Genomic DNA, 18,189 nt, shown 5'->3' with positions numbered 1-18,189 from the left:
ACCTACCAGTAACATTTATAAAATGCAATACTGAACAGTTACAAATACGAAAGTGCTGAAAAACTTATTTTAAACTAGTCCCACACTAATATTATTTCTTCCTTGTTAGGATCATGGCAATCAGTCCTGTGTAACTGCCAAGCAGATTATTGGTTGTAGGTATGCGAAGAGCATTTTCAACCCTCCTGAAATTAAAAGAACATATGAGGATAGCAATGTGTCACTAGAAATGTAACATTTAGCTAGAGAAAAACGTTTCTAGAAGTGTTCTTGGGTGGACAAAACTTGCTGGACTAGTCTTAGAATGTGGGCTGCTCAGCGCACAGGCCTTCTCAGTCTAGGTGGCGTTGGCTCAGTGTGTTTGACATTGGGGTAGGGAGACCCCGGTTCCGAAGAATAACTTGTCTCACAGGACGTTATTTTTTGACTTTAGGTCCTTACGTAATCATGGTGAGGCGTTTGCGATCCACAGTACTAGCAAGACTGTACAACTGTGGTGTAAGGTGTAAGGCAAGGAGATTAACAGCAGCTAACAGAGCCAGTTTTTCATTAAAAGAACTGTTTTCTTCAAGACCCTTAACTCGCATCCCCAAACTGACGTTTACCGTGTATTAATCATATTGGAATGACAAAAGATTTGATAAAAATAATTACAAAAACTTTTTACAATGTCTGGTATGATATTTGATTAATTCTCCACAGAGACAACTGCTCTAAGAATCGAGGAGGGAACCTTACAATCGGTCCTGACTTCGATACTCTGATATTTGGAGATGGTTCCTCTGTGGGATGTTGTGGTTCTGTGTCCTTGGAAAAGTTTGGAAGTTCCTTCTCTGATTCCCATTTTTCTTGCAGGAGATAAGCTGGTTTAAGTCTGTCCACTGACACATTTATGTGTTTGCACTTCCTTTTAATAGTGAAATATTTTTCATGTCTTGAAATGACAGGAAAGGGACCATCATATGTAGGTTCTAATGGTTTTCTAACCCTGTCACATCTCAGGAAGACATGGGAACAGGTTTGCAGATCTTTTGGAACAAATACTGATCTTGATTTGCTACGTGTAGGCCTACTAGGATAAAGATGAAGCATTTGCTTTTGCAAATTAGATGCAAATGAATCAAGGCCAAACTTTGTAGTGGGCTCTTCAAAAAATTCACCAGGAAGTCTTATAGTTTTTCCATATACCATCCGTGCAATGGAATGGTTCGATGTTTCTCGCACTGCAGTGCGCAACCCCAATAGAACAGTAGGCAGAATTTCTGTCCAATTAGAACTGTTATGGGCCTTGATTGCAGACTTCAGAGTTCTATGTAGTCGCTCAGTTTTACCATTGCATTGAGGATGCTATGGCGTTTTGTGCTGAATTTTCATTCCACATATTATGCCCAAATTATTAAACAACTACGATCTAAACTGTGTTCCTTGGTCAGTGATTACCTGTGATGGCACACCAAATCTTGCAGTCCATTGCTGGTAGAAGCCTGTTGCCACTTTTTCAGCTGAAATATCTTCAAGTGGTATGACTTCCATCCAAGATGTGAAACGGTCAATACAAGTTAAACAATAAGTCATGCCATTAGAAGGAGGAAAAGGTCCGATGAGATCAATGTGTATAACACTGAAACGTTCATCAGGTTCTTCAGACTTCTCTAGCGGTGATTTTGTGTGGCGAGTGACCTTGGTTTTCTGACAACTGGCGCAGGATTTAGTCCACTGTCGCACATCACTTTTGATGTTTGACCAAATGGCTCTGCTACTCAACAGTTTCACTGTTGTCTTTATGCCAGGATGAGCTAAACCATGAAAATGAAGAAATATTTGATAGCGAAAAGGTTGAGGAATATAAGGTCTGATATTTGCAGTGGATGTGTCACACCACAATGTTTTCCCTTATGGAAGTTGATATGACTTGAAGTTTAAGGAGTTGTTCCCTGTTCGAGGTTGCTGTAGTTCTTGATCTTGTTGCTGGTTTTTGGGCAATTTCATCATAGTCCAGAATTTCTACTTCATCAACTCTGGATAGGGCATCTGCAACAATATTGTCATGGCCACTGACATGACGAATATCAGTCGAAAATTGTGAAATGTACTGCAACTGTCTCATCTGTCGAGGAGATACCTTATCATTGTTTCGCTTGAAAGCAAATGTGAGTGGCTTATGATCAGTGAAGATTATGAAGTCTCTTCCTTCCAGTAAATGTTTAAACTTTTTTACAGAAAGGTAAATTCCCAATAATTCTCGGTAATAGGTACTGTGACCCTTCTGTGATTTACTCAGTTTCTGAGAAAAGAATGCAACAGGTCTCCAGTTTCCATTTTCCAGTTGCTGGAGCACAGAACCAACAGCAATATCTGATGCGTCTGTACATAATGCTAGGGGTAACTCTGAGTTAGGAAAAACCAAAAATGCAGCATTTGCTATATCTTGTTTAGATTTCTCAAACAATTTATTTGCTTCTTCAGTCCACTGAATTTGTCTATTATCCTTATTTCTTGCTCCCTTAAGATAGTCATGCAAAACAGCCTTAGTCTCTGTCACATCTTTAAGGTAGCGACGGTAGTAGTTGACAATGCCAAGAAATCTGCGGAGCTCATGCAGTCTGTCAGGTAATTTATACTCTAAAATTGTTTGCACTTTCTCACGTAGTGGATGGGATCCCTCTGATGTTATCCAGTACCCCAGGAATTCAATTTCATTTACTCCAAAAGTTGATTTTGATATGTTGATTCGAAGTCCATAATTAGACAATCGCTCCAGGACTAGTTTCAGGTGTGTTCGGTGTTATACTGGATGAGGCGATTAAAATGTCATCGATGTAAGGAAACTGCATTAATGAATCGCTGGAATGTTGAAGGTGCATTCCGCAGGCCAAAGCTCATGACATTCAATTCATACAGTCCAAATGGTGTGATTACAGCTGTTTTGTGCTTATCTTCTTCAGCCATAGGTATTTGATAATAGGCCTTAAAGAGATCGATTTTAGAAACTATGTTTTTGCCTTGAAGAATACAATGGAAATCTACTATTCTACACTCCTGGAAATGGAAAAAAGAACACATTGACACCGGTGTGTCAGACCCACCATACTTGCTCCGGACACTGCGAGAGGGCTGTACAAGCAATGATCACACGCACGGCACAGCGGACACAGCAGGAACCGCGGTGTTGGCCGTCGAATGGCGCTAGCTGCGCAGCATTTGTGCACCGCCGCCGTCAGTGTCAGCCAGTTTGCCGTGGCATACGGAGCTCCATCGCAGTCTTTAACACTGGTAGCATGCCGCGACAGCGTGGACGTGAACCGTATGTGCAGTTGACGGACTTTGAGCGAGGGCGTATAGTGGGCATGCGGTAGGCCGGGTGGACGTACCGCCGAATTGCTCAACACGTGGGGCGTGAGGTCTCCACAGTACATCGATGTTGTCGCCAGTGGTCGGCGGAAGGTGCACGTGCCCGTCGACCTGGGACCGGACCGCAGCGACGCACGGATGCACGCCAAGACCGTAGGATCCTACGCAGTGCCGTAGGGGACCGCACCGCCACTTCCCAGCAAATTAGGGACACTGTTGCTCCTGGGGTATCGGCGAGGACCATTCGCAACCGTCTCCATGAAGCTAGGCTACGGTCCCGCACACCGTTAGGCCGTCTTCCGCTCACGCCCCAACATCGTGCAGCCCACCTCCAGTGGTGTCGCGACAGGCTTGAATGGAGGGACGAATGGAGACGTGTCGTCTTCAGCGATGAGAGTCGCTTCTGCCTTGGTGCCAATGATGGTCGTATGCGTGTTTGGCGCCGTGCAGGTGAGCGCCACAATCAGGACTGCATACGACCGAGGCACACAGGGCCAACACCCGGCATCATGGTGTGGGGAGCGATCTCCTACACTGGCCGTACACCACTGGTGATCGTCGAGGGGACACTGAATAGTGCACGATACATCCAAACCGTCATCGAACCCATCGTTCTACCATTCCTAGACCGGCAAGGGAACTTGCTGTTCCAACAGGACAATGCACGTCCGCATGTATCCCGTGCCACCCAACGTGCTCTAGAAGGTGTACGTCAACTACCCTGGCCAGCAAGATCTCCGGATCTGTCCCCCATTGAGCATGTTTGGGACTGGATGAAGCGTCGTCTCACGCGGTCTGCACGTCCAGCACGAACGCTGGTCCAACTGAGGCGCCAGGTGGAAATGGCATGGCAAGCCGTTCCACAGGACTTCATCCAGCATCTCTACGATCGTCTCCATGGGAGAATAGCAGCCTGCATTGCTGCGAAAGGTGGATATACACTGTACTAGTGCCGACATTGTGCATGCTCTGTTGCCTGTGTCTATGTGCCTGTGGTTCTGTCAGTGTGATCATGTGATGTATCTGACCCCAGGAATGTGTCAATTAAGTTTCCCCTTCCTGGGACAATGAATTCACGGTGTTCTTATTTCAATTTCCAGGAGTGTAGGTACAGGATAACGGTCGGGAACTGTTCTTTCATTTAACCGTCTATAATCTCCACACGGACATATTGAGTCAACCTTCTTAGGTACAATTTGGAGAGGACTTGCCCATACAGATTTAGATGGTCTAATGATGACATTGTCTAACATGAATTTAAATTCTTGTTTTGCCATCGCCATGCGCTTTGGTTCAAAATGGCTCTGAGCACTATGGGACTTAACATCTGTGGTCATCAGTCCCCTAGAACTTAGAACTACTTAAACCTAACTAACCTAAGGACATCACACACATCCATACCCGAGGCAGGATTCGAACCTGCGACCGTAGCAGTCGCGCGGTTCCAGACTGAGCGCCTAGAACCGCTAGACCACCGCGGCCGGCCATGCGCTTTGGGTCTGATTGTCTTGCCCTAGAAAAACCGGGCGGGCCTTCAGTGGTAATATGTTTAATTTCGCTATGTACCAAATTAGGTTTAGCTATGTCTGGATACTGTAACAGTAGATCTGTAAATTTTGTGTTTTAGCTCATGGTGCTCAGGAAGTTTTCCTCTGAGATTGACATAACTTTACCCTCAGCATTGAGCTTGGTTACATCATCTATTAATCTTTTATTATAGACATATACTAATAATTGAAATTTATTCAAAAAATCGGCACCCAGAATAGCTTTATTGATCTTCGCAACTATAAATGGCCATTGAAATCGACGTCGCAGTCCCAGATCAATAGTACGAAGATCGATTCCGTATGTAGAAATTTCGGTACAATTCGGAGCATACAATTTATATGGTGAATTACCAATAACATTTGCGTGAGCGGGAATTATAGAAACATCCGCCCCACTGTCGACTAAAAATTGCTATCCCGTTTTTTTTGTCGGTTAAAAATAAGCGGGTTTTGCGGCAATGGACTTGGGCAGCAGAACTAGCCGCTAATTCAGCTGCTGGGTCGCTTTTCCCTTTTCAGTCCAGCTACATGGAGGTGTGCATTTTTCAGGCTTGCAGTTCTGCCCAAAGCGAAAGTGGTAATAACAGTCCTTGCCCTTGGGGTTGTGTTTATTTCGAGACGTACTGCGACTTCTTGTACATTGACGCTCACAGCTTCTGTTACGAGACCTGCCTCGATAACCAGTTGACAGCGCCCGGCCATTTGTTGCTCTAGCCCAGAAATTCTTCTCATCAAGCCACTCATCGTTATCGAAACATCCTGTTGGCTACAAGCACCACATTTTGTGACGAACAATTCGTTATGGGGATTTATTTCTGTTATTCTATCAGCCATTATAGCCACCTTTTCGAGTCCCTCGTCACTAACAATTAGAATGGTCCTTATAGAATCTGGAAGTTTTTCTAGCCAAAGTGTATTTAGGACTTTTTCCGACACATATACACCTACCAAAGCTTGCATTTTGCGTAATAACTGACTAGGTTTTTGGTCTCCCAAATCAATTCCAGTAACTAATCTCTTAATACGCTTATCTTCACTTTCTTTAAAAATATTCAGTAGACGTTCCATAGCCAGCGAATATTTATTCGCACCTGTGCCGCAAACAATGTCCCAAATATTCTCGATGTATTTTGGTTCTAATTGTGACACTAGGCGGTTGAATTTAATTTCTTCTGTGACAATTTTGCAAATGCTGAACTGTGGTTCTACTTGATAGAACCAAATTTCGGGTTTTTCACTCCAAAAAGGCGGAATTTTGATGCCGACCTTGTTTGCTTCCAGGCGATTTCGGAACCGCTCCCGTTTGTCGTCATATCTTCTTCTTATCGCGTCGGGGTCACCAAATATAACTGCTGTAACGTATTATTTGCGGCAGTTCCCAAAAGATGTTGCTTGATGATATTTAGTCTAATTTTAAATCACCAAGAACACACGCCACTTGGCCTGCTTAAGACTTCTTTATTGACTTTTGCTTAGCAGCCATCTCAGAATCATCACATCTTTGCTACCAAAGAATAAACAAAAAAAAATTTTTTTAAAGATATTACATCATGTTATCAGTAATGAACTATAACTATTAAAGGTCTTTGGAAACTTCATAAAATATAAAAATTCCATTTCGATTCATCACTGTTGTCTTTACAAGTTCTTCACAAGCATCACCACGTCGTTATCTCATTTCAGGAGTCAGCTGCCGTGGCACCCATCTTGCATACACTTTGTGAAACTGGAGCACATCATGCACCATGTGGTGTGCTGACCCATGACTAATCTGTAAACATGCTGCAATGTCATTCAGTGTCACGCGGCGATTTTCCTTCACTATTGCTTCAACTGTTGTGCCTGACCTGGACGAGGAGCATCATCCACTGAAGTCACACCATCTGCGAACTTCCTACTACATTTGTAGACTTGCTGCTGTGAGAATCATGCATCACCGTACTGAACCTTCATTCGTCGATGAATTCCAATAGGTTTCACACCTTCACAACGCAAAAACGGAATAACAGAACGCTGTTCTTCCCTTGTGCAAGTCGCAAGTGGGGCGGCCATCTTTATACTGATACTGCGACAGTATGTGTGCACCTGCACTATGCTGCCACCTACAGGCCATTCTGCACGCTGTTTGTAGCACGCTTACCAACTTACAGGATAACGGCGCGAAATTTCGATTTCTTATTACAAATTTAAGGTTTTCATTTGACTCACCCTTGTATAAAAAAAATTCAAGCAAAATTCCAAGCACTTTGCTCCATATCTCATCATTCACTCAGAAATGCAAAATTTACTCTTGAGACAAAATTTAGTGGGTTTATAGAAACAAGTATACAATATTTCATAATTTTAGCCTTCATAGATTCTAAGAAAAGATACATAAACTTTTAAAAACATAATTTTCAGGAGAAGCAGTTTTAACTTCAACACTTTTTTTTCTTGTGTCACCTATTTAGAAGGCCCCAGATTGTACTCAGGGTCCTCTTTCCCTTCAAGGCTTCTCTTCTGGTTTCTTGTTTTCTGCCTTCTTTCCTTTACCAGGTCTTCTGTTGATTTTTTAGATGCAGATAGGTTCTGAAAAACTTTTTTTCTCAAGATGTCTTGAGTGAAATTTCCCATCTTAATGCCCATTCTCTCTAATACCTTTACCCCCCTCCCCCCTACGTTTTCGTCCTTAAATGCAAGAACTGCTTCATAAGTTGCAATTCTGACAACTGTAGCAGATGAAAATGAAATGTGGGTTTAGGGTATTGTTCCCTTACGAGTAAATTTAAAGTCTCATTTTGATTCTGGTTCTTGCCATGAACACACTCTTTTAGGAGTAAGGATCGTCAGAAACCTGTGAGTGGGCTTGACAACATCCAGGATACTATATGTAACCCTTTCCTTGTGACTGTAAGGGTTGATAACCTTCTGAGCCTGTAGATATTTACACCAACTAATGTGGCACAGATCATGAGTGGGATGTCCATCTGTTGACACCACATGGAAATATGTAGCCCATACTGCAGTTCTCATGTCACGCAGGACAGGTTCTGTCTAATAGCCTTGCCATCTCCGTAAGTAGCGCAATGCAAAACAAGAATTGGTTTTTCATAAAGAAAGCTGCTGGTTTGTTTTTGTTTCTAAGATATGGTACAGAGTCAGAGACGACCTATAAAACCAAAGAGTATGTATCACAACCTTCTGGATGTATTCCATCCAAGTTTGCTTGAGAATCATCCACGGAATCGCTGTTCACTGAACTTCAAAAAGTGAAGTGCCAACAAGATCACATCACACATTTAGTTGTATTTCAGGAACTTCTGATGCGACTGCATCCTTGAAACTTTAGGAACTTAATGTCCATGAGTTTTACTAACGAATAAAAAATAAATTGAAAATTGACATTTTTTATCAATGTCATGAAGGTTCCCCCTTAAAGCAGTGGGCTGAGATGTGAATGGGAATTTGGACTGAGGAGGGAGGTGTGCTAGCGTAGTCGTTATAGTTGTGCAAAGCTACTGTACAGTGGTTAGCGCATCTGCCAAGTGAGCAGGAGGCCCAAGTTTGAATGCTGGTCTTGGTACAACTTTTCATCTGTCACTTGAGCCTGCATATTTACATCATGGTTGTTTGAGACTTGAAAAGGTCTCTGTAACCACATAGTTTCATTTCATCGAGTCATATTATTAACAATCAACAGCGACATAAATATCTTTTACGTAATCTCCCTATAAATGGTTCTCGTTTCGTTTTCAGTCTTTTATTCAGAATCACCATGGAAGACGAAAGGAACATAATACTTTTAATTACATACACTTAAAACCTTATAGTTGTGTCGTTTATAGTATTTAATTCACTCAGCATGTAAGTGGGTGTTTGTTGCAAAATTCGAATATTCTTTCTTAGCTATCTTACTGCACTATTGAAATTCCGCTACAGGTGAAACACCTCATATTTACATAACGATTTTCAAGTACAGGTGGCGAATTGTTTTCACGCAAAACTTCTCCTATGTAATGAGCATCATACAGAAGTTTTGTAGAAATTTCTGTTCTGCAGGTTTCATCTGACACTGAGTAATATGTAAAATAAACTACAAATTTCAAATTTAAATCGAAAGAATCCCTTGTGTCTCATACCTTTATTCTCTCCAATAGTTCCACGCTGTGGTATCTAATACATCTCTGTATAACATTTATATTTCTCTGCATGACGTTTGAAAATATTTCTTCCTGTAGAACACATTAGGCATAGATAGCGGTAGCTACCTTGCCGTTTTTATAAAGTGTTCTAATATGAGTTGTAGGGGTTGGGAGATTGAATCCTACAGTAGGGACTGAAGTCAGCTGCTGGTATGTCAAGATGAAATGCGATTCCCCACTAGGATATGTCTGCAGCGGTGATGCTCGTAGGTGTCAAATGGTGGCCCGTCACATAAACACTCTTTGTTGGGAAAGTACTATATTCATAACTGTTTCAGTGGTGAAATCGGAGCTTGAGATGCGGTCGCTGTTCTCTGTAACGTAGGAGTCCACCGCCACTGAAGTTTGTGCCATCAGCAGTTGTTCACCAGGAGGATTGTGTGTGGCGAGATGATGGCTGACAGCATTCTGCTGCTATCAGCACAACAGTAGAGGTCTGATGCAAGGCAGTTGGCACCTACCTGTGATGGGCAGCTTTTGTAACTAAACTGGAAACACATCAGAGCCGACGAGGGACGGGGGGTGCTTTAACATGAAGTCTCCGGCATGGGTAATGATGGTGGTGTGTGCCCACTCTGGATGCTGAACAGTAAATGACTTATGTCCACAAGTGGCTGCAGTGGCGGGAGAGCTACATGGCCCAGACTCAAATCCACAGGCCACCAGTTATTGGTAGTCACCAAGTGGGTGACACAGTGGCGCAAAGGCACCAATGGACTCCATACTGATGGCAGTCGCTGTCTGCTTCATCTCGGACTGCAAGCAGGCTTCATCTCATGACTAGTGGTTAGCGTCGACCCCATAGCTGGGTGTACTGTGCACAATTGAGAATTAGCGGTGTGTGTGTGTGGATATATATATATATATATATATATATATATATATATATATATATATATATACAGAAGAAATATTGAATTTAATTGATGAAAGGAGAAAATATAAAAATGCAGTGAATGAAGCACGCAAAAAGGAATACAAACGTCTCAAAAATGAGATCGACAGGATGTGCAAAATGGCTAAGCAGGGATGGCTAGAGGACAAATGTAAGGATGTAGAGGCTTGTCTCACTAGGGGTAAGATAGATACTGCCTACAGGAAAATTAAAGAGACCTTTGGAGAGAAGAGAACCACTTGCATGAATATCAAGAGCTCAGATGGCAACCCAGTTCTAAGCAAAGAAGGGAAGGCAGAAAGGTGGAAGGAGTATATAGAGAGTTTATACAAGGGCGATGTACTTGAGGACAATATTATGGAAATGTAAGAGGATGTAGATGAAGATGAAATGGGAGATAAGATACTGCGTGAAGAGTTTGACAGAGCACTGAAAGACCTGAGTCGAAACAAGGCCCCGGGAGTAGACAACATTCCATTGGAACTACTGACGGCTTTGGGAGAGCCAGTCCGGACAAAACTCTACCATCTGGTGAGCAAGATGTATGAGACAGGCGAAATACCCACAGACTTCAAGAAGAATATAATAATTCCAATCCCAAAGAAAGCAGGTGTTGACAGATGTGAAAATTACCGAACTATCAGTTTAATAAGTCACAGCTGCAAAATACTAACGCGAATTCTTTACAGACGAATGGAAAAACTGGTAGAAGCGGACCTCGGGAAAGATCAGTTTGGATTCCGGAGAAATGTTGGAACACGTGAGGCAATACTAACCTTACGACTTATCTTAGAAGAAAGATTAAGAAAAGGCAAACCTACGTTTCTAGCATTTGTAGACTTAGAGAAAGCTTTTGACAATGTTGACTGGAATACTCTCTTTCAAATTCTGAAGGTGGCAGGGGTAAAATACAAGGAGCGAAAGGCTATTTACAATTTGTACAGAAAGCAGATGGCAGTTATAAGAGTCGAGGGGCATGTAAGGGAAGCAGTGGTTGGGAAAGGAGTGAGACAGGGTTGTAGCCTCTCCCCGATGTTATTCAATCTGTATATTGAGCAAGCTGTAAAGGAAACAAAAGAAAAATTCGGAGTAGGTATTAAAATTCATGGAGAAGAAGTAAAAACTTTGAGGTTCGCCGATGACATTGTAATTGTGACAGAGACAGCAAAGGACTTGGAAGAGCAGTTGAACGGAATGGACAGTGTCTTGAAAGGAGGATATAAGATGAACATCAACAAATGCAAAACGAGGATAATGGAATGTAGTCAAATTAAATCGGGTGATGTTGAGGGGATTAGATTAGGAAATGAGACACTTAAAGTAGTAAAGGAGTTTTGCTATTTAGGGAGTAAAATAACTGATGATGGCCGAAGTAGAGAGGATATAAAATGTAGACTGGCAATGGCAAGGAAATCGTTTCTGAAGAAGAGAAATTTGTTAACATCTAGTATAGATTTAAGTGTCAGGAAGTCGTTTCTGAAAGTATTTGTATGGAGTATAGCCATGTATGGAAGTGAAACATGGACGATAACCAGTTTGGACAAGAAGAGAATAGAAGCCTTCGAAATGTGGTGCTACAGAAGAATGCTTAAGATAATGTGGGTAGATCACGTAACTAATGAGGAGGTATTGAATAGGATTGGGGAGAAGAGAAGTTTGTGGCACAACTTGACTAGAAGAAGGGATCGGTTGGTAGGACAAGGTTTGAGGCATCAAGGGATCACAAATTTAGCATTGGAGGGCAGCGTGGAGGGTAAAAATGGTAGAGGGAGACCAAGAGATGAATACACTAAGCAGATTCAGAAGGATGTAGGCTGCAGTAGGTACTGGGAGATGAAGAAGCTTGCACAGGATAGAGTAGCATGGAGAGCTGCATCAAACCAGTCTCAGGACTGAAGACCACAACAATATATATATATATATATATATATATATATATATATATATATATATATATATATCACGAAATAAGCGTCAAACGCTTATGCTTGGTCCGCCAGATGGCGCTGCCATAAGTCAAACGGATATCAACTGCGTTTTTTTAAAAATAGGAACCTCCATTTTTATTATATATTCGTGAAGTACGTAAAGAAATATGAATGTTTTAGTTGGACCACTTTTTTCGCTTTGTGATGGATGGCGCTGTAATAGTCACAAACATATGGCTCACAATTTTAGACGAACAGTTGGTAACAGGTAGGTTTTTTAAATTAAAGTACGGAACGTAGGTACGTTTGAACATTTTATTTCAGTTGTTCCAATGTGATACATGTACCTTTGTGAACTTACCATTTCTGAGAACGCATGCTGTTACAGTGTGATTACCTGTAAATACCACATTAATGCAATAAATCCTCAAAATGATGTTCGTCAACCTCAATGCATTTGGCAATACGTGTAACGACATTCCTCTCAACACCGATGTTTCTGAGATTCCCGATTCTCGCATAATTTGTCTGCTACTCATGTGCTGATTAGCCGCAACAGCAGCTAAAACACCTACTTGGGCATCATCATTTGTTGCAGGTCGTGGTTGACATTTCACATGTAGCTGAACACTTCCTGTTTCCTTAAATAATGTAACTATCCAGCGAACGGTCCGGACACTTGGATGATGTCGTCCAGGATACCGAGCAGCATACATAGCACACGCTCGTTGGGCATTTTGATCACAATAGCCATACATCAACACGATATCGACCTTTTCTGCAATTGGTAAACGGTCCATTTTAACACGGGTAATGTATCACGAAGCACATACCGTCCGCACTGGCGGAATGTTACGTGATACCACGTACTTATACGTTTGTGACTATTACAGCGCCGTCTATCACAAAGAGTAAAATGTGGTCCAACTAAAACATTCATTATTCTTTACGAACGAATATATAATAAAAAATGGTGGTTCCTATTTTAAAAAACGCAGTTGATATCCGTTTGACCTACGGCAGCGCCATCTAGCGGGCCAACCGTAGCGTCATCTGGTTTCCCCCTTCAAGCTAGACGAGTTTCGTTCTTAGTAGGTTTTCGTTTGATGCTTATTTCGTGAGATATTTGGCCCGGTCACTATCAATGGACCACCCTACATATATATATATATAGGGTGAGTCACCTAACATTACCGCTGGATATATTTCGTAAACCACATCAAATACTGACGAATCGATTCCACAGACCGAACGTGAGGAGAGGGGCTAGTGTAATTGGTTAATACAAACCATAAAAAAATGCACGGAAGTATGTTTTTTGACACAAACCTACGTTTTTTTAAATGGAACCCCGTTAGTTTTGTTTGCACATCTGAACATATAAACAAATACGTAGTCAGTGCCGTTTGTTGCATTGTAAAATGTTAATTACATCCGGAGATATTGTAACCTAAAGTTGGCGCTTGAGTACCACTCCTCCACTGTTCGATCGTGTGTATCGGAGAGCACCGAATTACGTAGGAATCCAAAGGGAACGGTGATGGACCTTAGGTACAGAAGAGACTGGAACAGCACATTACGTCCACATGCTAACACCTTTTTATTGTCTTTTTCACTGACGCACATGTGCATTAGCATGAGGGGTGAGGAACACGTACACACGTGGTTTTCGTTTTCAATTACGGAGTGGAATAGAGTGTGTGCCGACATGTCAGGCCAATAGATGTTCAATGTGGTGGCCATCATTTGCTGCACACAGCTGCAATCTCTGGCGTAATGAATGTCGTACACGCCGCAGTACATCTGGTGTAATGTCGCCGCAGGCTGCCACAATACGTTGTTTCATATCCTCTGGGGTTGTAGGCACATCACGGTACACATTCTCCTTTAACGTACCCCACAGAAAGAAGTCCAGAGGTGTAAGATCAGGAGAACGGGCTGGCCAATTTATGCGTCCCCCACGTCCAATGAAACGCCCGTCGAACGTGTTCCTCACCCCTCACGGTAATGTACATGTGCGTCAGTGAAAAAGACCAATAAAAAGGTATTAGCATGTGGGCGTAATGTGCTGTTCCAGTCTCTTCTGTACCTAAGGTCCATCACCGTTCCCTTTGGATCCCTACGTAATTCGGTGCTCTCCGATACACACGATCGAACAGCGGAGGAGTGGTACTCAAGCGTCAACTTTAGGTTACAATATCTCCGGATGTAATTAACATTTTACAATGCAACAAACGGCACTGATTACGTATTTGTTTATATGTTCAGATGTGCTAACAAAGCTAACGGGGTTCCGTTTAAAAAACATAGGTTTGTGCTAAAAAACATACTTCCGTGCATTTTTTTATGGTTTCTATTTACCAATTACACTAGCCCCTCTCCTCACGTTCGGTCTGTGGAATCGATTCGTCAGTATTTGATGTGGTTTACGAAATATATCCAGCGGTAACGTTAGGTGACTCACCCTATATATATATATATATATATATATATATATATATAATGTTGCATGCAGGCATGCAATGTGTTGTATTGGTGTAGAATATCAGTTTGGGGGTTGGGCTTCATGCGTCTTGCAGTTGGCTGGTCAACACAGAGATAGTTAATGTTGTTTGTTGTTTACGGATGAGACTGGAGTTGTCGTCCGATTGTGTCCCATATGTGCTCGACTGGACACAGATCTGGTAATCGAGCGGGCCAAGGCATCCCGTCGATATTCTTTAGAACACATTGGGTTACAACAGCGATATGTGGGCGAGCGTTATCCTGTTGTAAAACACCGACTGGAATGCTGTTCATGAATGGCAGCAGAACAGGTCGAACCACCGGACAGTGTTGAAAATTTACATAACCATATGAAATGGTACACCAGAGCACAAATCCAGGTGTAGATCCATTGCGTCTAGTCTGTTGCAGCCCATCAATTGACAGAACCAGCTTTCATCAGAAAATACGAGATACTTCCACCCTGCCCTTCAATGAACTCTCGCTTAACATCACTGACGTCGCAAATGACGGTGGTTGGGGATAAATGGAATACACGCTATTGGGAGTCTGGCTTGGAGCTGCCCTTGAAGTAATCGCTTTGTAACAGCTCATTGTGTCGCTGTGGTCCTAACTGCTGCCTATTTTGCTGCTGAAGGTGCAGTGCGATGCGACAGAGGCGTACGCCAAACACGATCATCTACTCTCTTGGTAGTGTCATGTGGTCATCCAGAGCCCAGACTTCTTTGAGCCGTACATTCTAATGACCACTGCTGCCATCACGTAAAGTTGGCAAATTCCTGCCATGCCTTTCTGCAGTATCGCAGAAGGAACATCCAGCTTCTCGTAGCCCTTTTACACGACCTGATTCAGAACTTGATAATGGTGTCTTTGTCGCCTTAAAGGCATTTTTGACTAACATGAACTCACTGTGTTCAATCTCAAAGGCAACGCCCACAACTGTTACACCGTGTTGTTGTTGTTGTGGTCTTCAGTCCTGAGACTGGTTTGATGCAGCTCTCCATGCTACTCTATCCTGTGCAAGCTTCTTCATCTCCCAGTACCTACTGCAGCCTACATCCTTCTGAATCTGCTTAGTGTATTCATCTCTTGGTCTCCCTCTACCATTTTTACCCTCCACGCTGCCCTCCAATGCTAAATTTGTGATCCCTTGATGCCTCAGAACATGTCCTACCAACCGATCCCTTCTTCTCGTCAAGTTGTGCCACAAACTCCTCTTCTCCCCAATTCTATTCAATACCTCCTCATTAGTTATGTGATCTACCCATCTAATCTTCAGCATTCTTCTGTAGCACCACATTTCGAAAGCTTCTATTCTCCTCCTGTCCGAACTATTTATCGTCCATGTTTCACTTCCATACATGGCTACACTCCATACAAATACTTTCAGAAACGACTTCCTGACACTTAAATCTATACTCGATGTTAACAGATTTTTCTTCTTCAGAAACGATTTCCTTGCCATTGCCAGTCTACATTTTATATCCTCTCTACTTCGACCATCATCAGTTATTTTACTCCCTAAATAGCAAAACTCCTTTACTACTTTAAGTGTCTCATTTTCTAATCTAATTCCCTCAGCATCACCCGATTTAATTTGACTACATTCCATTATCCTCGTTTTGCTTTTGTTGATGTTCATCTTATACCCTCCTTTCATGACACTGTCCATTCCGTTCAACTGCTCTTCCAAGTCCTTTGCTGTCTCTGACAGAATTACAATGTCATCGGCGAACCTCAAAGTTTTTATTTCTTCTCCATGAATTTTAATACCTACTCCGAATTTTTCTTTTGTTTCCTTTACTGCTTGCTCAATATACGTATTGAATAACATCGTGTATTTAAAGGAAATATTATTTGCCTCCTCATAGTTGGAATAAACATCTTTCGGGTGTAGAAACACGCCTATCAACTTTTGTTTATGTAGCACAACTCCTTCTTGGTGTTGCGATTATTTTTTGTCAGTGTATGAGCCTGGCTAGTGTTTCTTAAAGAGCAATACCCATGGCCTATAAATCTCAGCAGGCTGGGGTGACTTGACCTAATCGTTGGGAACTTTGACGTCATTTGCCCTAGCTTTCCTGTCTGGTCACTTTCAATTCATCCTCCTTTATAGCAGTTGTCGACAAATGATCCAGATTTCGTTTTTCTCTTCCATTTCCAGTTCTACTTATCGTACACATAATACATTAATTGCACTTAAAGGAGTAATTTCTGTAATCAGAAATGGTTTAGATGTGTTCGATACACTGGGTTCTTTTTTTTAAGGGCTCCAAAATGACGTCATTTGTGGCCACCGGCCCCAATTCGACTTTTTCTTCTCCAGCTTTAACATAACATCTCCATATAATACCTATGGTGTCCCTTGTGTTATCAATTACGACATAGTTTACACGTAAATAATTAAAACTGTCGGCATGAAAACATATTTTATAATTTTTCTCGGTCTCGATTGTCTGGAAGGTTTGTTAGTCTACTTTCGCGTATTCTTACGGTTCAAGTGGACTCATGTCAGAATACTGTCAAACATAACACAGCCGCTGTTCTGTAAGCTGTCTGATAGTTTACACAATATAGAAACATCTGACACATTACAGCAGAGCACATGTTAAACACCGTTTGTTTGTGCAGGATAAAACAGACCATACATTCTGCAGTTATAAATTGCAGCCTCTGATCTGGTAATACCACGTTCTCTGGTTAGGGATGATGCTGTTGTACCATGACTTTGCCCAGTGTAATGAATGCCTCCTGTGTCGATTCATCAGAATGGCAACATGAGAAGGGAAGTGCATTTCAGCTCAGTAAGTAGATGCCATAGCTCAAAAGTGCATATTCAGTAGGCAAGAACACATATTCAGAATGCTGACGATGAAGAAGATGCCATCCCGCGTCTCGTTTCTTATCTATATCGAGGCTGCGTGGTGTAGGGCGCCTTGTCACAGTCCACGCGGCTTCCCCCCGTCGGAGGTTCAAGTCCTCCCTGGGGCATGGGTGTGTGTGTGTGTGTGTGTATGTGTGTGTGTAAGTTAGTTTAAGTTAGATTAAGTAGCGTCTAAGCTTAGGGAGCGATGATCTCAGCAGTTTGGTCCCATAGGGTCTTACCACAAATTTCCAAATTTTTTTTTATCTATATCGAACCAGAATGATTTGAAAGAACATCAAGCTTCCTAACATATTTTGCATATTTCCACTCAATAATGCAATACGGAGTAATTTTATGGGGTGACTCATTTTTAAAAAGAACGTATTGATTGCACAAACGTGTACAGTATGAATAACGTATGGTGTTCACCCAACGGTTGACATGTATGTACGTCTTCAAGGAACTACACATTTGAACGCACCATAACAATACACATATTTGCTGATCAAATTCATCATATACAATGAAGAGCCAAAGAAACTGATACACCAGCGTAATACCGTGTAGCTCCCTCCTGCTCCGCGTCCCCCCTCCACCCAAGAACGCAGAAGTGCCGCAACACGATGTGGCTTGGACTCGACTAAAGTCTAAAGTAGTGCTGGATGGAATTGACACCATAAATCCCACAGGCCTGTCCATAAATCCGTAAGAGTACGATGGGGTGGAGGTCTATTCTGAAGAGCACGTTGCTAGGCATCCCAGATACGCTCAATATGAATTTGGTGGCCAGTGGAATTATTTAAACTCAAAAGTGTGTTCCTGGAGCCACTCTGTAGCAATTCTGTACCTGTGGGGTGTTGCACTGTGCTGCTAGACTTGCCCAAGTCCGTCGGAATGCACAGTGGACATGAAT

At 42.3% G+C, this 18,189-nt stretch overlaps 1 protein-coding gene across 1 annotated transcript; it reads right to left on the bottom strand.

Moving 5' to 3' along the window:
- Positions 1-663: 663 nt before the first annotated feature.
- Positions 664-1,191, bottom strand: LOC126260307 (uncharacterized). The gene has a single exon (XM_049957631.1). It carries the CDS (start codon positions 1,189-1,191, stop codon positions 664-666), a length of 528 nt encoding a protein of 175 aa, XP_049813588.1.
- Positions 1,192-18,189: the final 16,998 nt, after the last annotated feature.

Source organism: Schistocerca nitens, chromosome 5 (genome assembly GCF_023898315.1).
Source record: "Schistocerca nitens isolate TAMUIC-IGC-003100 chromosome 5, iqSchNite1.1, whole genome shotgun sequence".
Taxonomy (NCBI): Eukaryota; Metazoa; Arthropoda; class Insecta; order Orthoptera; family Acrididae; genus Schistocerca; species Schistocerca nitens.
The sequence above is the reverse complement of the archived record's forward strand: the minus strand, read 5'-3'. Positions and strand labels throughout refer to the sequence as shown.